The sequence below is a fragment of the Rhinoraja longicauda genome, chromosome 9, assembly GCF_053455715.1.
Source record: "Rhinoraja longicauda isolate Sanriku21f chromosome 9, sRhiLon1.1, whole genome shotgun sequence".
Lineage (NCBI taxonomy): Eukaryota > Metazoa > Chordata > Chondrichthyes > Rajiformes > Arhynchobatidae > Rhinoraja > Rhinoraja longicauda.
The window spans coordinates 38,815,028-38,840,152 of NC_135961.1; the positions used below are offsets into that span (position 1 = coordinate 38,815,028).

The window sequence follows — 25,125 nt, forward strand, 5'->3', positions numbered from 1 at the left end:
AGAAGGAATGGGTGACGTTTTGGGTCGAGACCCTTCTTCAGACTGATGTCAGGGGGCGGGACAAAGGAAGGATATAGGTGGAGACAGGAAGATAGAGGGAGAACTGGGAAGGGGAGGGGAAGAGAGGGACAGAGGAACTATCTAAAGGGGAAGAGAGGGACAGAGGAACTATCTAAAGTCTGTCCCTCTCTTCCCCTCCCCTTTCCCAGTTCTCCCTCTATCTTCCTGTCTCCACCTATATCCTTCCTTTGTCCCGCCCCCCTGACATCAGTCTGAAGAAGGGTCTTGACCCGAAACGTCACCCATTCCTTCTCTCATGAGATGCTCCCCTGACCTGCTGAGTTACTCCACCATTTTGTGATACCTTCGATTTGTACCAGCATCTGCAGTTATTTTCCTACACCACCATACCTGGCAGTGAGTTCCAGGCACTCACTACCCTCTTGTGTAAAAAGACTTGCCCTGCACATCTCCTTTCAACTTTGTCTCATTCACCTGAAAGCTATGTCCTCTAATATTTGACATTTCTACTTTAGGAAAATGTTCTAACTGTCTACCCTTTCTATGCATCTCATAATTTTATCTACTTCTATCAGATCTCCTCGCAGTTTCTGATGTTCCAGAGAAAATCAGCCTTGAATGCTCAGGGGAGTGCAAACCCAGATTGCATTCATTTATTTCCCTATCCCTCTCTCCCCCATCTGACTCCATCCACCAATCAACCACCTCTTCACCGGGATCCACCTATCAGGTGCCAGCGCTTGCCCCACCCCCTCATCCCTTTGTATTGGGTCCCATCCCTTCACTCTTCCATCCAGAGGAAAGGTCTTGGCTGAATTGTCAACTGTCCATTCCCTCCACAGATGCTGCCTGACCCGTTGAGTTCCTCCACCACTGTGTTTTGCTCCAGTTTTTTGCATCGTGTTTTAATCTCGCATTTATTTCACTTGTCTTGACATGCATCTGTGCTACCCACCTCCACCATACCTATGTAACAGCAATGTCACATTTTCACCATTCCTTCACAGGCTTTACTAGTGGAAGACTTAAGCTCTGCAAAACACAAAGTGCTGGAGAAACTCAGCAGGTCAGGCAGCATCTGTGGAGGAAATGGACAAACGATGTTTTGGGTCAGGACACTTCTTAGGCTGTAAAGTTCTATATTACCAAATGGTGAAAGCTGACAACAGAAATGAGTTGTAGAGGTAACAGTGCTCTGGGCAGTAATTTTAATATGAAGAAAGAACACTCCCATCATTATTTCCAGAGATGGAACATTTATAAACTTGTCCAATTGACAGATTGCTCCAATTAACTTCTGTGTCCCATTAACATTTCCCATCTATGCTGTGGTGTTCTTTTCCCTCAAATACTTCTAATCAAAATATTGAAGTATATCTTGTTATTTAAACCCACCATGTCTAAATACAGCACTGATGTAAACACTGCATTCATTTCACAATTTTTAGTCAAAGCAGATCCTTCATGTGACAAAAGATGAAAACAGTAAGAGCCACATTTTAATTTGGGACTCACCTACACAAGGGAGAGAATATCCAACCTCTGGGTCATGAATAAACTGCCGGTCATTCAGCCGTGTCATGCAATATAGGTAGAAGCAATCCAAGCAGATGACATGTTGATCCACACACGGAAATACCAACACTGGATCACTGAGAGCAGGGGGAAAAAAAGAACACAATCACGTGCTGTTCTGTTCATATCATCATCATCATATACATACAGCCGGAAACAGGCCTTTTCGGCCCACCAAGTCCGTGCCGCCCAGCGATCCCCGTACACTAACACTATCCTACACCCACTAGGGACAACTTTTACATTTACCCAGCCAATTAACCTACATACCTGTACGTCTTTGGACGTACGTCTTTGTTCTAATTTCCTAACCTCTCTCCCTGCTCTGTAGGATGTGACACAGGCCAGAATGGTTTTACAGGGAGATGTGGTCGTTCATACCACAACCTAATAACTGGTCTTTTCAACAGACCCACCAGGTAATGGAAAGCATCAAAGCTGAACCTCTCCAGACATGAATATTTTCAATTGGGATTATGATAAAGTAATCAATTATTATGACTTTGAATAACTTTCACCTCTGTGGACCAATATTCCTACAAAGTGGACTCTGGTCTGTATGGACTGCAATCAGACCAAGTACAACACTTGCCCACTCAGCAACTGGAAAATGACAGTGCTGTAGGGACATAGGGATTGGCCAGGTAATAGAACCCTCGGATTGGATTACGGTCACGGGGTGAGGAAGCGCGGGGTATTTAAATGCTTGGCGCCAAACCAGATTAGAGATTAGATTAGTAAGTGAAGTAGTGTTTGTCCAGGAAGAAGTCTGTCGCGTTTGTTACGGGTTTGATACTAATAAAGGATTCAGATAAAACCACTCGTCTGGACTCACTACATTGGTGACCTCGAACGTTGGAAGAAAGCAGCAGCATGTCGCAGGCAGGAGCGAGCGCGGGCGAAATCCATCTACCGCCGTTCTGGGCCCATCAGCCGCACCTGTGGTTTGTGCAGGCAGAGTCACAGTTCCATCTCAAGAAGGTGGAGGAAGACCAGGAGAAGTACCATCATGTGGTGAGCTGTCTGCAGGCGGAGGTGGCTGCGCGGGTCAGCCGATACCTGACCAGTCCACCCCAAACGGAGCAGTACGTGGGGCTTAAGAAGCTCCTGCTGCGGACCTTCGGCTGGGCCCAGAGCCAGCGGGCTCTGAAGCTCCTCCATTTGCCAGACCTGGGGCAGCGGCTGCCGTCGGAGCTGATGTCCGAGATGCTGGCTTTGGCGGGCGACCATCAGCCATGCATGATATTTGAGGCGGCCTTCCGGGAGAAGCTACCTGGGGACGTCAGGTTGGTGTTGGCGGACGTCCCTTTTGAAGAGCCGGTAGCGTTCGCCGAGAAGGCAGACACGCTCGTGAGGGAACGCAACGCCCGAGACGGCTCCGTTAACCGGGTCTCGAGGCCCAGCGGCAGTCGGGAGTGCGGCCGGGAGAGCGACGCATCGGCCGCTATTGCGCAGCCGGCCCGCCAAGAGAGGGCGGCGGCGCCTGTTCATTGGCAGCGGGCTCGACCAACAGAGCCGGATAGGCGTGGCTGGTGCTCTTTCCATCGGCGGTGGGGCAGCGAGGCACGAAGCTGTAGATCCCCGTGTTCGTTTCCGGGAAACGCCGGGGCCGATCGACTGTAGAGGCAGTCTCGGTTGGCCGTAACCACCGCCTCTACGCTACGGATCAGAGTACCGGGATCGTTTTCCTGGTGGATACGGGAGCGGTCGTAAGTATTGTGCCCCCCTATGACTGTGAAGTTCGAGTGGGGGAAAAGGGCCCGCCCCTAATTGCAGTGAATGGTAGCACCATCCGTACGTACGGTAAAAGGACCATGTCCTTGTCCTTCGAGTCCAGGACTTACCGTTGGGAATTCATCGTTGCGGATGTGGGCCAGGCCATATTGGGGGCAGATTTCCTATGGGCGTTTTCCTTGGTCGCAGACGTCCGAGGGAGGGGCCTACAACCCTTGGCTGATGTACGGCCTCGGGATACTGGGCCAGAGGCTTCTACAAGCGCCGCCCCACCCAGCCTAGTCATCCAGTCCATTACCACGGCTCCCGGTCAGTTCGATGCGGTCCTGGCCGATTTCCCGCAGCTCCTCGTCCAGCGTTTTGATTCACCTTCGGAGAAGCACAGGGTCGTCCATTTCATTCCAACCGAAGGGCCGCCGGTTTTTGCCCGGGCACGGCGCCTTCCACCCGACAAGCTGGCCAGGGCGCGAGAGGAGTTCCTAAACTTGGAGAGGTTGGGAATCATTCGGCTTTCAAGTAGTCCGTGGGCATCCCCTTTGCACATGGTTTCCAAAGCATCTGGGGGGTGGAGACCATGTGGTGACTTCCGTCGACTCAACGCGGCAACACGGCCGGACCGCTACCCGATTCCACACATTCAGGACTTTTCAGCTAGCCTGGAGGGGGCTACAATATTTTCAAAAATTGATTTGGTGCGGGGATACCATCAGATTCCGGTCCACCCGCCGGATATTCCGAAAACAGCGACCATCACCCCGTTCGGACTGTTTGAGTGGTTGCGTATGCCTTTCGGCCTTAAAAATGCAGCTCAGGCATTCCAGCGTCTGATGGACCGGGTGGGTCGAGGGTTGCCGTTCGTCTTTATTTATCTAGACGATATATTGATTGCCAGCCGTTCGGTCCAGGAGCACTTGGTCCACCTCCGCACCGTGTTCCAGAGGCTGCAAGACCATGGCCTGATTCTCCATCCGGACAAGTGCCAATTCGGCCTGTCCGCGGTGGATTTTTTGGGTCATCGGGTTACTCCGGCCGGGGCCACTCCCTTACCAGCTAAGGTGGACGCGGTCCGCTCTTTCCCCCGCCCGACTACCATCAAGGGCTTGCAGGAATTTGTGGGCATGGTCAATTTTTATCATCGGTTCGTGCCTGCAGCAGCTCGGGTTATGCGTCCCCTTTTTCAGTGTCTCGCAGGTAACCCCGCGGAGTTGGTATGGTCCGTAGCTGCGGAGACGGCTTTTGTTGCGGTCAAAAAGGCCCTCGCCAATGCCACCATGCTGGTGCACCCGCGCTCCTCCGCCCCCACAGCTCTGACGGTGGACGCCTCAGACGTGGCAGTGGGTGGGGTTTTGGAGCAGCAGGTTGACGGTGAATGGCAGCCTCTTGCGTTTTTCAGCAGGCAGCTCTCTCGAGCGGAGCTCAAGTACAGTGCGTTCGATAGGGAGCTCCTGGCCCTTTATTTAGCAGTCCGGCACTTCCGCTACTTTTTAGAAGGCCGTTCTTTCGTGGCCTACACGGATCACAAACCTTTGACATTCGCTTTTGCTAAGGTTTCTGATCCGTGGTCGGCTCGCCAGCAGCGGCACCTAACCCTCATTTCGGAGTTCACGACCGATGTCCGTCATATTGCGGGTAGGCTGAATGCCGTTGCTGATGCCCTGTCCCGGCCGGCCATTCCCTCCGTAGCCGTGGTTGGTAAACATGTGGATTTCCAGGAGCTAGCGGAGGCTCAGCGCCTGGAAGGAACTGCCGCGGTGTACGCCTCCACAACCTCGGGACTGCGTTTAGAACAGGTGGCGTGTGGCCCCACAGGTATCAAGTTGTGGTGCGACGTTACTCTCCCACGCCCTCGCCCGGTGGTGCCGGCCGCTCTGCGGCGTAAGGTTTTTGAGGCCATTCATGGCCTGGCACATCCGTCCATCAGGGCGACTTCAGCCATGGTGGCCGACCGGTTTGTCTGGCATGGCCTGCGGAAGCAGGTGGCAGCCTGGGCACGCGCCTGCATTCCGTGCCAGACCTCCAAAGTCCATCGTCATGTCCAGCCCCCGCACCAGACATTTGAGGTTCCCCCCGCCCGTTTTTTCCACATCCATGTGGATTTGGTGGGTCCATTGCCCTATTCTAGGGGTTACACCCATCTACTGACGGTGGTTGATCGGTTCACTCGTTGGCCGGAGGCGCTCCCGTTGTCGGACACCTCGGCGGCCTCCTGTGCACGGGCCCTGGCGTTGCATTGGGTGGCTCGTTTCGGGGTCCCGGCTATCATTACTACAGATCGGGGAGCCCAGTTCACCTCGTCTCTCTGGGCCGCGCTGGCGCAGCTTTATGGTGCTCGATTACAGCAGACCACCGCCTATCATCCCCAAGCCAACGGGATGGTTGAGCGTTTCCATCGGCAGCTGAAGGCGTCCCTCTGTGCTCGCCTGACTGGCTACGATTGGGCTGACCAGCTGCCTTGGGTCCTCCTCGGCATCCGTACGGCCCCGCGGGCGGAACTGGGCACATCTTCGGCCGAGCTCGTCTACGGTTCGCCCCTGCGGGTGCCGGGCGATATTCTCCCTCCCACTCCCGCCTTGCCGCCATCCGTCACGTCAGTCTTGGGCTCCCTCCGGGAACGGGTGGGTTCTCTGGCTCCAGTCCCCACCTCTAGTCACGGGAGCACAGCAGTTCACGTTCCTTCGGAATTGCGGAGCTGTGATTTCGTGTTTCTTCGGAAGGATTGCCACCATCCCCCTCTGCAGCCGGTTTACCAGGGCCCGTTCCAGGTGCTCAAAAGAGGGACTGTAACCTTCACCTTGCAGGTAGGAAATCGTCAGGAGCTGGTTTCAGTGTCCCGTCTCAAGCCGGCCCATTTAGACCAGGACCTCCCCGTGTCGGTGGCTCAGCCGCCGCGCCGGGGCCGGCCTGTGGCTGCTCGACTGGTCCCGTCAGCGGCGCCCAGTTTACCACCTTTTGGGCCTCCGCCGCCTATGGTTGGTCCCGGGCTGCCGTTGTTCATCAAGTGCCCCACGTCACCTGCACCCGCCGCTCCGGTGAACCTCCCATCGCTTCCAGCGGCGGCGTCCCCCCCGCCTCCTGTCACACTGGGGGTATCGGTTTCCCCCATCCGTACACGTTCTGGGCGGGAGGTTCGGCCGCCCGTGAGGTATGGTTTCGAGGGTTCTGGGGGGGGTCATGTAGGGACATAGGGATTGGCCAGGTAATAGAACCCTCGGATTGGATTACGGTCACGGGGTGAGGAAGCGCGGGGTATTTAAATGCTTGGCGCCAAACCAGATTAGAGATTAGATTAGTAAGTGAAGTAGTGTTTGTCCAGGAAGAAGTCTGTCGCGTTTGTTACGGGTTTGATACTAATAAAGGATTCAGATAAAACCACTCGTCTGGACTCACTACAGTGCCATTTAAAATTGCCTTCAGCAAAAATAAACAATATATTATAAAGACTCTCCGGCCCTAAATAGATAATTTATATTAAAGACATTGGAAAATGGCATGTTCTTACACAACAGGATATATTGTTTCAAAAGAAAACATTAATGTGCTTTTTAGGCAAATTATTCATTTGTCAGAGGCCATACCTTCCAGAAATTGTTGGTAATGCAAAAAACAAAAGAAAGTCTTTGTTTGTTTTTGCACATATTCTATCACAACCTCTGTCTGTTCCAAATGCTTAATAGACAATAATGTACTTATGAAATGTTAATATCAAAATATAGCATTTGCAGAACATTAAAATTGGCTGCACCCGGACCAGCAGTTAAATCACTTCAAAACAATAATACTGCTGGCATTGTCAGTGTCATTGTCCCAGCTGCCTTGACCTATCTGGGATCATTCCATGCTTCATCTGATGGGCATTGACCAGGCATTTCACTGCCTTTGTTACTTCCCATCCAATTATTCCAATGTTCTCTAGGCAGACCTCCCATTTTTTATTCCCAATAAACTTAGAAATGCATCCAACAGCTTACACAGTCCTGTTCACCTGTTACCATGTTCATGGACATGCATTAGCTCTGGGGAAGCAGTACATCAAATTCACACTCTGACATTTAAATCCCACGGCAGTTCCATCACTCCCTGTCTTTGCAAATCTGGAACCATCTACGTATACTGCCGTTCGCCACTTCTGTCACCTCATTACTTTCGCTATTGCCAGCATCAACCATTAGCTCAGGAAATTTTATAAATTATAGGAACAGAATTAGGCCATTTATCCCATCAAATCTCAATCATTCATGGCTGATCTATCTTTCCCTCTCAACCCAATTCTCCTGCCTTCATCTCATAACCCCTGATACCAATACTAATCATAAATCTGTCAAACTCTGGCTTAAAAATATCCATTGATGGCCTCCACACCCTTCTGTGGCATTGAATACCACAGAATCACCACCCTCTAACTAAAGGTACATCCTTTTATTCTGAGACTATGGCCTCTGGTCCTAGAATCGTCCATTAGTGTCTCTGTCCTAGACTCTCCCACTAAATATCTCCCCTACATCTCTGTCCCTCCACCTCTCACTGCTCCTTTAAGATCTTCCTTAAAGTCAAACTCTGACCAAGTTTTTAATCACCTGTCTCATTATCTCTTTTTGTGACTTAATGTACAAATTGTCCAATGAAATGTCTGTAAGTGCCTCAGTCATTTTGTTACATTAAAGGGATGTTAAAGATAGTCTAGTGCTCATTGACACCAACCAATTTCATGAACAGAGAACATTATCCTATCACAACGTTGGGATTTATACAAAGGCAAAATACAGTGTTGGAGTGTCAGGACCTCTTCGTAATGGAGTTTGAATGTGTCCCGATCGAAAACATCACCTATCAGTCTCCAGACATAGGTGATGTTTTCGATCGGGACAAATTCCTGACTCGAAACATCGCCTATCCATTCCCTGATATTTCACCCCAGACTAGGAACAGCTTCTTCCCTTCTGTTATCAGACTTCTGAGTGGTCCTTCCGATTTTCCTCTACTTCATTGCAGACCCTGGACTTTGTCTCTGGAACTGTTATCTTTCCATGCTGTGAACTATATTCGGCGCTCTTTACCTTTCCTGTCGCTCTACCTATTATATGAGTTTGACTTGATTGTACTTATGTATGAAATTATCTGATTTAATTGGATGGCATGCAAAACAAAGCTTTTCACTGTACCCTCTGTACAGTGACATGACAATACATGACAATAAACCTAAACCTAAACTTAAACTTAAGCCAAACATTACTATTTTCTAAGTGGTCTATAACAACTAGTTTAAAAATAATGTCAAGCTAACTGATAATTTCCTGTTTACTCATACTTCATCTTTTCCTAGATTTGTGCAGACTATTCTCCAACCTGTAGAATTTTGGGAGATAACAAATCTGCCTCCACTGTCTTCAAGTCATAATTATAACCCATATACATTATCAAGTCCTGATCTATTGACTTTCAGTTCCATTAATGTTCTACATTTTTTAAAGTATTGCTAATTTATTTTACCTCCCCTTTATCCCAGACATATTGTCTCCTCTACTTCCAGGAGATTTTTGATATCTTTCTCCAGGAGGACAGAAACACAATACTTTAATTTCCTTGCTATTTTTTATTCCCCCAACATACTGTCCCCTGTCTCAGTCTTTGAGAGATCCACCTTAAATTTATTTATTTATTTTATTTCGTAGAAAAGAAAATGCCTTCTCCCTTTGTGTAGAAGGTTTTCCAGCTTACCTTTATGCTTCCAGCCCTTTCTTTATCAATTCCTAGACCAATTGCTAAAGTATTTTCCCTCAGTAGGCTTATAGCTCCTCTTTAGCAATATTATAAACCTTTACCTTTGAACTAGTACCATTAACTTTTCTTGTTAGCCATGCTGGAACACTTCTTTGTGATTTAAAGGGATACAGATTTCTCTGCAAATTATGCCCTAATTAGTTAAATGTTAAAAGGCATAGCTTTAAGGTAGGAGGGACAACCTTTATAGGAGATGTGCAGGGCATGTTTTTGACACAGAGAGGGGTGGTGGAGGCAGATGCAATAGTAGCATTTAAGAGGCTTTTAGAGTGGCGCATGGATAGGCAGAGAGTGGAGGGATATGGATCATGTGCTGGCAGAGGATCAATATGATATCATGTTTGGCACGGGCATGGTAGGCCGAAGGGCTTTTTCCTGTGCTGTACTGTTCTATGCTATATGTTCTATGTTAGCTACTGTTATTTACCTTTTAATGTCATTTTCCAATCTAACATAAGCCACTCACCTTTCACATCTTTGTAGCTTGCCTCATTTAGATTTAAAACCTTGGATTTGGATTGAACTAGATTACTTTAGGTATTCAGTTTCGGTCACCCTGCTATTGGAAGGATGTTGTTAAGCTGCAAAGAGTTCAGAGAAGATTTAAGACATTGCCGGAACGTGAAGGCTTGAGCTATAGTGAGAGGATGGCCAGGCTTTATTTCTTAGAGTGCTGGAGGATGTGGGGTGATCTTACAGAGGTGTATAAGATGACGAGGGGAATAAATACAGTGAATGCTTGGTGTCTTTTATCCAGGGTAGGGGAATCACGTACTAAAGGGAAAAGTTTAAGATGGTTAAGGTTTAAGGTTTAAGATGATAGAGAAAAGATTTAACAGAAACTCAAGGGGCAATTCTTTCACACAGAGTGGTGAGTATATGGAATGAGCTGCCAGAGGTAGTTGAGGCAGGTAATATAACAATTGAAAGACATTTAGACAGGTACATGGATAGGAAAGGTAATGGCCAAAAGCAGGCAGGTGGGAATATAGTAGATGGGGCATCTTAGTCGACATGGGCCTGTTTCCTGCCAATGATTCTTGGCTCCTCGACTTCCGATCTTTACAGAAGCCCCCTAATTTGGCTCTATCTACTCACAATAGACAATAGACAATAGGTGCAGGAGTAGGCCATTCAGCCCTTCGAGCCAGCACCGCCATTCAATGCGATCATGGCTGATCACTCTCAATCAGTACCCCGTTCCTGCCTTCTCCCCATACCCCCTCACTCCGCTATCCTTAAGAGCTCTATCCAGCTCTCTCTTGAAAGCATCCAACGAACTGGCCTCCACTGCCTTCTGAGGCAGAGAATTCCACACCTTCACCACTCTCTGACTGAAAAAGTTCTTCCTCATCTCCGTTCTAAATGGCCTACCCCTTATTCTTAAACTGTGGCCCCTTGTTCTGGACTCCCCCAACATTGGGAACATGTTTCCTGCCTCTAATGTGTCTAATCCCCTAATTATCTTATATGTTTCAATAAGATCCCCCCTCATCCTTCTAAATTCCAGTGTATACAAGCCCAATCGCTCCAGCCTTTCAACATACGACAGTCCCACCATTCCGGGAATTAACCTAGTGAACCTACGCTGCACGCCCTCCATAGCAAGAATATCCTTCCTCAAATTTGGAGACCAAAACTGCACACAGTACTCCAGGTGCGGTCTCACCAGGGCCCGGTACAACTGTAGAAGGACCTCTTTGCTCCTAGGCTCACGTTGCCGCATTAAATTTAAAAGACAGTAGAAACATCATTGTGGTCTTTGAACAGCACCTACTGGTTAGAAAGGGACCTCACTTTGATGCTGGCACAAATAGTTGGTTAAAGCTTGCAGTTAAATGAGAAAACATCCATGCAGACTTCAATGCTTTACCAAGATCATCAGTGCCCCAAATTAAAACGCTCAGAACTGCAGTGCAAGGATGGAGTTAATGGGTGGGGGTGCTAGAATATTTTGACCAACAATCTTGTTAAGGTAAGGGACCCACTCGGGAATAAAACACTTTTGCCAGTCCAGGGACTGGTGACTACAGTTGACAAGCATTATTAATGTGAAGGGAAATAGCCCAAGGATGCTCATGGTGCATAACAGACGTTTAGCATAAGCAGTTCCTCCTGTGAAAATTAAACAAGCATTAACGGATACGCTATTAAAAAGTGGGCAGAAGCCTTTGGAGTGCTGTATCTCCTTTTCCACTTCAAGTATTTTCACCCTAAATAACATGAATGTTTGTCTTCTTGTTACATTTGCAGAAATGGCGTTCTGCAAGAGTAACTATCCGAATCCGAGGAAAGGGATAATTAATTTGCCATGCTGGATACTTTGCTCAGAACCATAATGTTAGCAATGTGATAGTGAATAGGATTTTGGATCCTGCTACCCTCTCCCCTAGATTAAGAACTGATTTATGTAAGCTCAAAGTAAGAATAAAAATGAATGCAATTAAAAGAAGAACTTGAAAAATAATTTATTCCAGGCAAGTTCTACCAGTGTACTACAACTGGGCATCGATCCGGCAATATGGAAAGTTGTCCAGGTATGCCTTATCTATAATCTAGATAAATATTGCTTTGATCCACCTTCAATCATTGGGAATACAATGTTGCAAAACATAGTCCGAAGGAGGGTACCGACCCAAAACGCAACAGTCCATTCCCTCAGTCCAGTCAATTTCTCTCTACCAACGCCTAGCAGAGCTGTTCCTTACCCTCAACAACTTCTCCTTCGACTCCTCCCACTTCCTCCAAATCCAACGCATAGCTATGGGTACTCGTCTGGGCCCCAGCCTGCCTCTTTGTAGGGTATGTCAAACAATCACTGTTCCAGGTGTACACTGGCCCTATCCCCGAACTCTACCTCCACAACATTGGTGACTGCATCAGTGTTATCTTTTGCACCCTTGCAGAATTCACTGACTTCATTAACTTTACTACTAATTTCCATCCTGCATTCAAATTCACTTGGACCATCTCCGACATCTCCCTACCGCTTCTTGATCTCACCATCTCCATTACAGGAGACAGACTATCAAAATTGACATTTACTATAAACCCACTGACTCTCACAGCTATCTAGACTACATTTCTTCCCACCCTGCTTCCTGTAAAGACTCTATCCCCTCCTCCCAATTCCTTTGTCTATGCCGCATCTGCACCCAAGATGAGTGTTGCATACCAGGACATCAGAAATGTCATTCTTTAGGGAACAGGGGTTTCCCTAATTCCATCATAGAAGAGGCCCTCACTAGGGTCTCATCGATATCCCACAGCTCCACTCTTGTTCCCCCTCCCCCTCCCCCCAGTCGTAACAGGGACAGAGTCCCCCTTCCACCCCATCAGCCGTTGCATACAGCACATAATCCACTGACATTAAAGTACTATTATGATTATGATTATGATTATGATTTCCACCACCTCCAATGGGTTCCCACCACTAGTCACATCTTCCCATCTCCACCCCTTTCAGCTTTCCGCAGAGACCGTTCCCTCCACAACTCCCTGGACAACTCGTCCCCTCCCCAGGCACTTTCCCCTATAACCGCAGGAGATACAACACCTATCCCTATACCTCCCCCCTCGACTCCGTCCAAGGACCCCAACAGTCTTTTCAGGTGAGGCAGAGGTTCACCTGCACCTCCTCCAACCTCATCTACTGTATCTGCTGTTCCAGGTGTGCTCCTGTACATCGGTGAGACCAAGCGCAGGCTTGGCGATCGTTTCGCTGACATCTCCGCTCAGTTTGCCTGAACCCACCTGATCTCCCTGTCGTTGGACCCCCTCCCATCCCCATACTGGCCTTTCTGTCCTAGGCCTCCTCCATTGTCAGAGTGAGGCCCAGCGCAAATTGGAGGAACAGCACTTCATATTTCGCTTGGGCAGCTTACACCCCAGCAGTATGAACATTGACTTCTCTAACTTCAAGTAACCCTTGCTTTCCCTCTCTCTCCATCCCTCCCCGATCCCAGTTCTCCGACCAGTCTTACTGTCTCCGACTACATTTTATATCTGATTGCTTTGTTGTTACCTTCTCCCAATTAACAACGCTCTATTCTACATTTTCATAGAAACATAGAAAATAGGTGCAGGAGGAGGCCATTCGGCTATTCGAGCCAGCACCACCATTCATTGTGATCGTAGCTGATCATCCACAATCAATAACCCGTGCCTGCCTTCTCCCCATATCCCTTGATTCCACTAGCCCCTAGAGCTCTATCTAACTCTCTCTTAAATCCATCCAGTGATTTGGCCTCCACTGCCCTCTGTGGCAGAGAATTCCACAAATTCACAACTGTCTGGGTGAAAAAGTTCCTTCTCATCTCAGTTTTAAATGGCCTCCCCTTTATTCTAAGACTGTGGCACCTGGTTCTGGACTCGCCCAACATTGGGAACATTTTTCCTGCATCTAGCTTGTCCAGTCCTTTTATAATTTTAAATGTCTCTATAAGATGCCCTCTCATCCTTCTAACTCCAGTGAATACAAGCCCAGTCTTTTCAATCTTTCCTCATATGACAGTCCCGCCATCCCAGGATCAATCTCGTGAACCTACGCTGCACGGCCTCAATTACAAGGATGTCCTTCCTCAAATTAGGAGACCAAAACTGTACACAATGTTCCAGATGTGGTCTTACCAGGGCCCTATACAACTGATCTCCTTGATCTCCATTTTCCTTGATCTCCATTCCCTTTGCCTTGCTTTCACACCTTCACAGTTCTTTATCTATCTACCTCCCGCCTGACGTCAGTCTAAAGAAGGGTCTCGACCCAAAACGTCACCCATTCCTTCTCTTCAGAGATGCTGCCTGTCTCACTTACTCCAGCATTTTGTGTCTATATTTGGTTTAAACCAGCATCTGCAGTTCCTTCATACACATAGTCCATTCCCTCCATAAATGCTGCTTGATCTGCTGAGTTACCTCAATACTTTTTGTGTTATTCAAGATTCCAGAATCTATAGTTCCTTGTTTCGAAATAATTTAATCCCTGCAGCCTTGCTCACTGATTCCGAATTTGGGTTTCACCAGAACTGCTCAGAACTTCATCACAGCATTCGTCCAAACATGGACAAAATGGCTGAATTTTAAAGGTGATGTGAATGTAGTCATCCTTGATACTAAGGTGATCTTTTGACCTAAGATCGTAAGGAATAGGAGTAGAATTAGGCTATTCGGCCCATCGTCTACTCCGCCATTTAATCATGGCTGAAGTGTGGCAACGAGCTCCCCCAAACAGTGATATCTCACAGAAGGAGGATGGGTGTGTTTGCTAGAGGCCAATCATCGCAGCCCATCACAGCACTGGAGTTCTTCAGATCAATATCTAAAGTCTAATCTTGAATTCAAAGGTCAATCACTCTTCTTCCAATATAAGGCAGAATGGGGGAGAGTTACTGAATATGGCACATTCTTCAATTATATTCACAACCCCTCAGATGAAGTAGTGTCCACATTTGAGAATGGCTGAAAATTAGAAAGTGCGAATCATCACAGACATGGCAGGAAATCACCACTTCCAACAACAGAGAGTCTCACAGAATCTTTTGAAGAGTTGAAGGATGTGTGAGGTATCTTGGATGTAGGTTCGAAGGGACTGGAAAAGGGGAGGATAGGATGGAATTAAGGATTGTGATGAGTTCAGAGGGGTAGGAGCAGGTAGAAACAATGGGTCTACCAGGGTAGTCCTGTCTATGGATTTTGGGGAGAAGACAGAAGCAGGCACTGTGGAGCTAGGGAACAATAAGGTTGAAGGCTGTGAAGGGCAGATCGCCAAAGGAGATGAGATCAGCTTTTTTTTTGGGTGGAGTCTACCCACCTTGCTCTGACATTGAATATTATCATCATCACCAAATCCCCTGCTGTCAACATATTAGATACTATTGACCAGTATCTTAATTGGACCAGTCACATAAATACTGTGGTTACATGAGAAGGTCAGAGGCTAGGATTATTTGTAGTATCACCTCCTGATATGTAGACTCACCTCCTGATATGCCAAAGTGCATCCACCAACGACAAGGCACAAATTAGGACTGTGATGCATAACTCTCTTATTCGGATGAATGTCGCTCCAACACACAATGATCCTGACACCATCTAAGCCAAAATAATCTATTTCTGTTTGTAGCTTTATTAATTAAGTTGGGTAGATGGAAAGAGTATCAGTGGGAGAGCATTTTTGTGGTGATGAGCAAATTTCAGCGAGTAATCATAAGAAACAACGAGGAAACAAGGTTATGGGTTCTAAATTGTGGTAAAGCTGATTTTACTATCTGCGAAGTGAGTTAGCAAAAATGCAATAGACACAGGCACATTTTTTTCACTAATGATACTCAAACCTACATACAAGGGGCTAGATCCTGACTATGGGTGCTGTCCGTACGGAGCTTTGTACACTCTCCCCGTGACCACGTGGGTTTTCACCGAGATCTTCAGTTTCCTCCCACACTCCAAAGACGTACAGATATGTAGGTTAATTGGCTTAGTGTATGTGTAAATTGTCCCTAGTGTGTGTAGGACAGTGTTAATGTGCGGGAAACGCTGGTCGGCACGGACTTGGTGAAGGGCCTGTTTCCGCGCTGTATCTCTGAACCAAATTAAGACTAAATCCCCTCATGATTTTATCCTTGTTACAGGCACCTCTGATTTTCTCATGCTGTATGTACATGCCCTATATCACCCCTATTTTTTGGACAGTTGACATCAGGACAATTCTTATCAACGAGTTCTGCCTCCTGCTACACCTTAGATTCATCCAAACTGATTTTAATTCTATACCACAGTTAGTCAAACCAAGATTCTTTCTGACTGCTATTCTGCTGTCACCTGTTAATAACAGTATTTCCACCTCATTTTCCCTTTTAAGCCTATTCTTCCTAAAAGTACTCAGCTTTGGTCACCCTGCAACCACATATCCATATTGGCAATTTGATCGTATTAATTTTCTGTGATGTTAATGCACCTACTTTATTCATAGCAGCAAATGTGGAGATTAAAGTAAAAGGGAAATTGGGGATAAAAAAAGAAAGAAATACTAAATAGCTGCTGGAGGAAATGGCTTAGGCAGGAACAGAATCACCATTTAAAAGAGATTTGGAAGGTACATAAATAGGAAAAGTTTAAAGGGATATGTTCTATGTTCTATGTAATCCAGAAAATGTGAGGTAATCCTTTTGGAAAATACAACAATGCAGGAATTACAAATCAAATGGGATAGTATTGTGTAGAGTTATGAGAATGCAAGTTCACAAATCTTTCAGGGTAGCAAAAAAGGTCAACGTTGTAGTTAAAGAAGCTTACAAAATACTTGAGTTTGTTGGTCAAAGTGTAAAGTATCAGAATGTGCAAGTTAAGCTAAAACTATTAAACACATCTGTTACATTACAGCTCAACTGCATACAGTTCAGGTCACCACATCAGAGAAAAGATGCGACCGCAGCAGATATTGACAAGAATATTGGCAGCATTGGAAAAGTGTAGATATGAAGAAAAGGCTGGGTTGTTTTAATTGGAATGGAAGTGGCTGAGGGGAGAATTGATATATGGAGCAGAGGCCAAATAGTACGATGAACCTCATTCCCTATAAAAGGAAGTCAAGCACTGCGAGGCATCATTTAAAATAATTTGTAGAATAAGAGGGAAATTAAGGGTTTTTTTCCAGTTAGAGGGCTGTTAGTGCCTGGAACTCACCATCATATAGGGTGTTGGAGTATATTTTGGCTTGTACAGTCTCTGTCAGTTACCAAGTACTTTCTAGCTAATTAAATGTTTTAGGTGTACTCATTGCAGCAGGGTACACAACGAGTTTGCACATTGCAAAGTCCTACAAACCAAAATGAGCTGGTCACCAAATACTATCTTTTGAGTAGTATTGTCTGGGGGACAATTATTAACACAGATGTTCTCCTCACATCTTTAAATAATGCCATGGGTTATTTTACAACTAACAAAAAGAGCAAAAGAGCCACAATTCAATCTGAAATATTACTCCTCTGCCCAATCCCTATCAATTGAACAAGTGTCGGCCTGGATAATATCTCTGTATAACAGAATTGAGAATTCTCAGGGAAGTTGCGGAAACATCATTCCTAACTCAATCCCATTGGTCCTTCTCTTGAAATGGTCACAGACACATTTCCACAACTGCACAGAAGTGGAAATACTTGAGAATTGTATTTAATGAAAAGTCAATTGAAATCCAGGGTCAATCTCCAAAGTTCTGTCAATGTCCAGCAAACTAATTCATAATTAAACACAAGAAAGCTATCAGCTCTTGCTGACACAGGTGCTCAAGGTTTCAATGGCTTGTTGAGGAAAACTAGCTGCCTTTGGATTGTATAATCTCTGTCAGTCATTGCCATTACACCCTGTGGAAATCAATACTCACTAGAAAGGAAAAACTGATGAGCCTCTCATATGTAGATGCATCAAGCATGGGAGTAGGATCGTTGTTAGTCCAGTACCATTTGTAGAAATAATCTGAAGAATATTAGACTTTGTCTGTGGAACTGATGCATGACAATGCACTACAATGCTGAAAATGATATTCTGCATTCTGTATTTTCTCCTTTGCTCTATCTTTTGTACTTGACTTTGACTTGATTGCATTTATGTATGGTATATCTGATCCATTCGGGTAGCATGTATAACAAAGTTATTCATTATACCTCGGTATACATGACAATAATAACAGTATAACAGTATAACAGAGCTTTATTTGTCATTCGGTACCGAAGTACCGAACGAAACTACATAGCAGTCATAGAAAAAAAAGAACACAAGACACATAGCCCCAACACAAACGTCCATCACAGTGACTCCAAACACCCCCTCACTGTGATGGAGGCAACAAAACTTCCACTCTCTTCCCCACGCCCACGGACAGACAGCTCGTCCCCGACCGACCCGCACAGTCCCCGCAAGGGGATGGAAGTCCCCCCGGCCGAATCGCACTGGGCGCTGAAACGTCTCGCGGCCGAGCCGGGCGATGAAAGGCCCCGCGACCAAGCCTTGCGCAGCTAAGTCCCGTGGTCGAGCCGCACCAGCGATGTAAAGTCCCACAGCCGAGCCGCACCGGGCGATGTTAAGTCCCGCAGCCGAGCCGCACCGGGCGATGTTAAGTCCCGCAGCCGAGCCGCACCAGCGATGTAAAGTCCCGCAGCCGAGCTGCACCGGGCGATGTAAAGTCCCGCAGCCGAGCCACACCGGGCGATGTTAAGTCCCGCAGCCGAGCCGCACCAGCGATGAAAAGTCCCGTGGTCGAGCCGCACCAGCGATGTAAAGTCCCGCAGCCGAGCTGCACCGGGCACTGTTAAGTCCAGCGGCCAAGACGCACCGGGCGATGTAAAGTCCAGCGGCCGAGCCGCACCGGGCGATGTTAGGCCCCGCAGCCGAGCCGCACCCCGCGCCGTGAGGAAGAGAAAAGTTTCCCCCGCCACCCCCACCCCCCGCCACCCCCCACCCACACCACCACCCCCCACACATACACAACCACAAAAAAAAATACAAAAACCATCCCAACACCGACACACAACAAAAAAAAAGGAAAAAAGACGAACAGACTGCTAGCGAGCCGCAGCCGTTAGGCGCCGCCACTTCCGCCGCCACTTCCACAAACCTCAATCTAAACCTAAAATTCCACTATGGCAGTTTGCAAATTTGAATTCAGTTTGAATTAATTGTGAATAATCAAATATCAATAATTACAATCATGAAGCCATCAAACTATCATAAGAAATTAAATATTAATAAAACATGTAGTGGCTGAAATTATGTAATAAAATCAGAAAATTCAGGAAACACTAATTAAGAGTCTTAGATCGAAATCTTAACTTGTTTCTCTATCCACAAATGTTACTTGACCCGATGAGTATTTCCAGCCATTTTTGTTTTATATCTGAAATATTGAGCTCAAAAATGATGGTAACAATCCAAATAATTTTACTCTAAAAAAGTCACAAAATGATGGAATAATTCAGCAGATTAGGCAGCATCTCTGGAGAACATGGATAGGTGACGTTTCTGGTCAGGACCCTTCTTCAGACTAATCATATCCATGTTCCCCAGAGATGATGCCTGACCCATTGAGTTACTCCAGCACTTTGTGTCTTTTTTGTAAATCAGCATCTGCAGTTCCTTGTGTCATCATTTTGCTCTGATTGATATCATGATCTCCCTGAAGTGCATTTTTCGGCCAGGTACTCAAAGCTTTGCATTAATACCCCTTATCAATATGACATCTGAGGCAGCTCACTGTACACAAGTATGCACACAGTTATGAAAAACATTTTGATACCTGCTTTGCCAAAGCAATAGACACTAGAATAAATTTTGGATGGTTTATGCAGTGTTGACACCTGCTAAAAGCAGTGAGGTCCTACTTCAATGTTGCTGATTGGCTTGCATCAGGATATTGGGGTCCAATTGCAACTTGAAATCAAGGAATAGATATCAAAGCTATGATACAATGCAAATTTAGTGTAAGAGATCAGACAAGACCAAGGAAAATAACGATAGAACAGGAAATGCTTGAATTGGCAGGTCAGGTAGCTTATATAGAGACAGAAACGGAGTTAACTTTTCAAGTCAATGATCCAAACAGTTTGCAGCCCAGCACCAGAGGCCTGCTGGATCATGACGAGATATATTCCCTTTTGTTTTCCATCTAAAGCAAAATGTGTAGGACTTGCGTTCGTAAATAAATGGTAATATTTACTGGCAATTACCACAAATATGTTAGATGTGTTAATGAACATTCTCAATTCATAAAGCATCTTTCATAACTTTGGCACTTCCCAACTTCCCAAAATGCTTTACATTCGAGAAAGTACTTTTGTAACCAGCGGAACTAACCACCGGGTGACGCAAGCAATGGCTGCTTCGCCAACTGTCTGTCTGTCCTTTCCTTCTTTGTGCTTTAATTGTATGTGATAAATGTATGTTTTTAGTGTTCTTTTAGCTTGTTTTATGTGGGGGGTTGGGGGGTGGGGGGTTGGGGGAAACTTTTTCTAATCTCTTAACTCGACAGAGATGCGATTTTTCCCCATATCTTATCTCCGTCCGTATTGCGGCCTAATATTGAGTAGTTGGCAGCCTTTGCTGGAGACCAATTTTGAGACCTCCACCGTGGTTGCCTGCGGACTTACCATCGCCGAGCTCGCGATCCCTTTGCTAGGGATCGACCTCGGAGTGCCAACCGTGGGTCCTTGCGGACTTAAATCACGGAGGCCGTGGTCTCTGGTAGGAGACCGGCTTTGGGAACCCCAAGCCGTGGGAGTTTCGACGGCCCTGATGCGGGAGTTTTGATTGCCTCGAGGCGGGAGTTTAGATCGCCCCGATGCGGAGGCTTCGACTGCCGGCTGTGGGAGCTTTGATTGCCCCGATGGATGGTTTGACTGCCCCGATCGCGGGAGAATAAAGAGGAAGAAACTTGGACATTTTTGCCTTCTATCACAGTGAGGAATGTGGGGAATCCACTGTGGTGGATGTTTATGTTAACTTATAAAAGTTATGTGTCTTGTTGCTTTTTTTTTGTATGACAGTATGGTAATTCGCATATCACTGTACCTTAATTGGCACATGTGACAATAAAAGACATTTGAAACCTTAATGGAGTCTTGCTTACAATGTGGAAAATTAGATCATATTCAGAGCAGAATGCTTTTTCAATGCTTGCACACTAACCTTTGACCATGATTCAGTGCACATGCCGGGAGATATTTCATTACTGGCTTCATGAACATATTAAGACTTTTGTTGCTGCAAACGATGGGAGATTTACAGCATGAGTTTTTACTAGCCTGAGGTAAATCTGTGCAGACTTCAAATGTGTTGTACAGTGATGGAATATTCAATTCCAACTAAAATTACCAATGGGACATGCCATGTGTTAACCCCTTGCAGGTTCACTCCAGTGATTTCCCATGTGGTGAATTGCTGATTTCAACCATGCAGTTAGGTAAAGGTCCAAAGCTGAGCTGGGTCCAGAGGGAGAGAAAATTAAACCACCATCTTGGCTAACTTTCTCAAATATCTTTGAGGCTGACCTACGAGATGTGGTGATACAAGGAACTGCAGGGGCTGGAATCTTGAGCTGAACACGTGCCGGAGTAACTCAGTGGGTCACACAGCATCTGTGGAGGACATTGGTAGGCTACGTTTCAGGACAGGTCCTTCAACAGATGTATGAGAGTCCTGTCCACCCTCTTTGCTTGAAATCAAAAAAGGGAAGAGATAACAATCAAAAATAGAGTAATTGGTGCAGCCCCTTACCCACACCTGCACACTAGCACCCCACAAGATTAATAAATCATCTTAATTTATGTTGTATGGTAAATGTAGAAAAGAAACAAAATCTTATGCATAAAGGAGTGTTGTATTGATTTAAATGTATTGACCTTTGGAAGTAAGAATAGAAAGGCAGATTATTATCTGAATGGTGTCAAGTTAGGAGGAGGGGGAGTTCAACGAGATCTGGGTGTCCTAGTGCATCAGTCAATGAAAGGAAGCATGCAGGTTCAGCAGGCAGTGAAGAAAGCCAATGGAATGTTGGCCTTCGTAACAAGAGGAGTTGAGTATAGGAGCAAAGAGGTCCTTCTACAGTTGTACCGGGCCCTGGTGAGACCGCACCTGGAGTACTGTGTGCAGTTTTGGTCTCCAAATTTGAGGAAGGATATTCTTGCTATGGAGGGCGTGCAGCGTAGGTTCACTAGATTAATTCCCGGAATGGCGGGACTGTCGTATGTTGAAAGGCTGGAGCGATTGGGCTTGTATACACTGGAATTTAGAAGGATGAGGGGGGATCTTATTGAAACATATAAGATAATTAGGGGATTGGACACATTAGAGGCAGATAACATGTTCCCAATGTTGGGGGAGTCCAGAACAAGGGGCCACAGTTTGAGAATAAGGGGTAGGGCATTTAGAACGGAGATGAGGAAGAACTTTTTCAGTCAGAGGGTGGTGAAGGTGTGGAATTCTCTGCCTCAGAAGGCAGTGGAGGCCAGTTCGTTGGATGCTTTCAAGAGAGAGCTGGATAGAGCTCTTAAGGATAGCGGAGTGAGGGGGTATGGGGAGAAGGCAGGAACGGGGTACTGATTGATAGTGATCAGCCATGATCGCATTGAATGGCGGTGCTGGCTCGAAGGGCTGAATGGCCTACTCCTGCACCTATTGTCTATTGTCTATTGACCTACAAGGCAAATTTTAATTATGTTTATTAGGCTATTAGACATGCAGGGAATGAGGTGATATGGATAATACAGGCAGTAGTTTAACTTGGTCTCATGTTCGTCAGAGACATCGTGATCCAAAGGACCTGTTCCATTGCTGTACTTTTCTGTGTTTTATTTCGGTTGGATTTAAAATTTCAATTTGGTTTTAACGTAATATTTTCTTCCAGTTTTCACCTTAGTTTTAGGCTTATCAACATTAATGAAAGTGACTTGAGCATATGCTTTTTCCAAGCAGGTGAGAAAATCTAGGTTTCCCTTAAATATGTACAGACCTCCCAACATTTGATTTTACAAATTCATAATTTTGATGTCCAAAATTCAGAATTTTACATCAAAATTTATAATATGGCATGTAATGCAACTTTTCAGCAAAAAAAAGTATGCACGCCAAATGCACATACGCGTTTGCGTTACATTCATGTGTGAAAAACAACCATTATTTCCAACAGTCTGTAGTTCTTGGACTACATGTACAATGTCAGGCCTATCACGAGTATATTCTGCTATTTATAGAAAGGTTATTGAACAGAGATGTTTTTTGCAACACAACGAAAAAATTGTTTTGTTTTCTTTTTTCTATTTTGCTTTTTCCTTACACATCCAAATTCTCTTGGTATTGAATAAAAGAACAATGGTCATAAAATGTATGACTAAGTTATGAAGAAAGAGTTGATATATGTGACTCGACTAAGCATATGGAAGTACTTGTTGAAGTAAATTTGCACATTCATTGATAATCAGCCCAAAAAGGTGGTAATTGGCTTTTCTGCTGTGTTTTATATTTTAACCCCGTCTTAATTAATCAATATAGTTATATAATTTTGCATTTAAATTTAATATATACTCATTACAGTTCCACCACTGATTTTCTGGCACTCTTGGTTCCAGAGCTTTGCTGGTTTATCCAGCCGGCCAAGGAGGTCGGCTATGGGGATAGATGTGCTGCTCCAGCTGGGCTGGAGTTCCAGAGCCCTGGCTGCAGGTTGCAAATTCAACCCACCGATTGGCCATGGAAGTCCCAATGAGGTCGAGATTGGCTGCCTTGCCCAGCCTAGGTGCCACATTTTCGGGGAGACTTCCAGGACGAGGGGATTTCTCGTGGAACCCCTAGCGACCTCTAGCAGCCGAATTGACAAATTGTAATTACCGACTGTTTTGCGGAAAAATGTGAGGCGAAATCGGAATGGCGTAAGTGAAATAAGAAAGCGGAAACTTTCCGCCAAATTCGGAAGGGTTGGGAGGGGTGTATGTAGATGGCGCGTCGTTGTGCTCCCTGGAATTTAACAGCTGTGTGAGACAGGTCAGATATTTGGTGTAGGCGATGCCTTGCACCATCAGGTTCTTTAAGTCACTTTACTGTGTCTTGGAGAAAATGTTTTGCTTATCAAAGGTACAGATATGACCCCGAATGAAAGGATTATTGTGACCCAGTGGTCGCTTTTCAGCCGTCAGCCGTCAGCAAAAGGTTGACATTTCCTTTGGCACAATCCTCTGCTTTGAAGATATAGCACTTACGATGGTGTTAGTCCACTTCCTTTTCTCTTTCTTTTTATTTCAACATTCGTCTAACTCAAGAAAGTTTATACTGAATTGTTGCACAACAGGTAACACATGTGAGGGCTTTCCATGCATCCATTAGTGATACTGCATTGTCATCATTCAGTCCACACTCCAGATTCAATACCTGGGATATTTTCTAGGAGTTTATTTTAGTAGATAACAGCATTGTGCAGAAAGCATGAAAAAGCATAAAATCAAATGAGGTGTGTGTGTCAGTGTGAATGTCAAAAAAAAATCACGTGAGTGGAATAAACCTTTAATTAGAAATAGCAGCTGGGTTTGGATAATAAGTATTTAGACATTTTACTGCCATTCAGTGATAACAGCAAACAATTGGGGCTAAGCTTTGTATGTTTTTTTTGCAAAGATTAATTAAAATTTGATAAGCTCCCTTAAGACATCAAACAGTTTAGAAGCAGCCAGATTGATAATCAAACAAACTCTGAACAAATGGTAGTGAAGATGTGTCTGGTTGGCACTGAGCTAATCCAAACTCTGTGTTTGGTATCATGTTTTTATAAATCCCAATTCTAATTTGCAGTTTGTATAATATTTCAACCAAATTCCTCAAAGTACTCAAATTCCCAATTCTAATTACTTGGATATTTTTTACATATCTAATATCTGTTCTGATGGAGGAATTTCAGTTTTAATCCTAGTCACATAGTAAGATCTGTAGAGAATCATATCACAGACATCTAGTTTGAATAGAGCAGATGTGAAGGCAACTACATGCTACTCAATATCACTTCATGAATGAAGCAAATCAAAAAAATTTAAACACTGACTCACTCTGGCCCTGACTGCAAGGCAACACACTGAAATCTGAGCAGATGATGGTGGCCATCTCAATCTAAATGAAATGTCCACAGTCAAAGAAGAACGTCAGTGTTTCAAACCACCTTCGTTTGATAAATGGTGCATGTTTAAAGCAGTAAGTTTAGATTCAGAGCTGTTTCAGATATAGATTCCTTTTCAATCTCTCTCGAGTATACCATTGTGGATTTCTCAGCAGCTGCTCCAAGTAGTCAAAGAGTATAAAGTTGCATTTGCTGCAATGGCACTTTCACGTCACCCAAATCCCAGTAGGTTTAAAATTGACCCAGTCTAAGCTGCTGCATCAACTTCACAGGACTTCAGAAAACATCTCATAGTGAATCCTAAATCCTTTTACAGTACATGTTCTAGCCTATCTTCTTAAGAAAGATTTATTTTAAAATATGATACAGGT

At 45.4% G+C, this 25,125-nt stretch overlaps 1 protein-coding gene across 2 annotated transcripts in view; it reads right to left on the reverse strand.

Annotated features, from left to right (window-relative positions):
- Positions 1–25,125, reverse strand: part of prkn (parkin RBR E3 ubiquitin protein ligase) — a 605,665-nt gene that overhangs the window by 253,860 nt on the left and 326,680 nt on the right. For both annotated transcript variants that reach the window (XM_078405212.1, XM_078405213.1), the window contains exon 7: positions 1,537–1,673. In XM_078405212.1, coding sequence (XP_078261338.1) covers positions 1,537–1,673 — 137 coding nt within the window. The remainder of the gene's footprint in view (positions 1–1,536; positions 1,674–25,125) is intronic.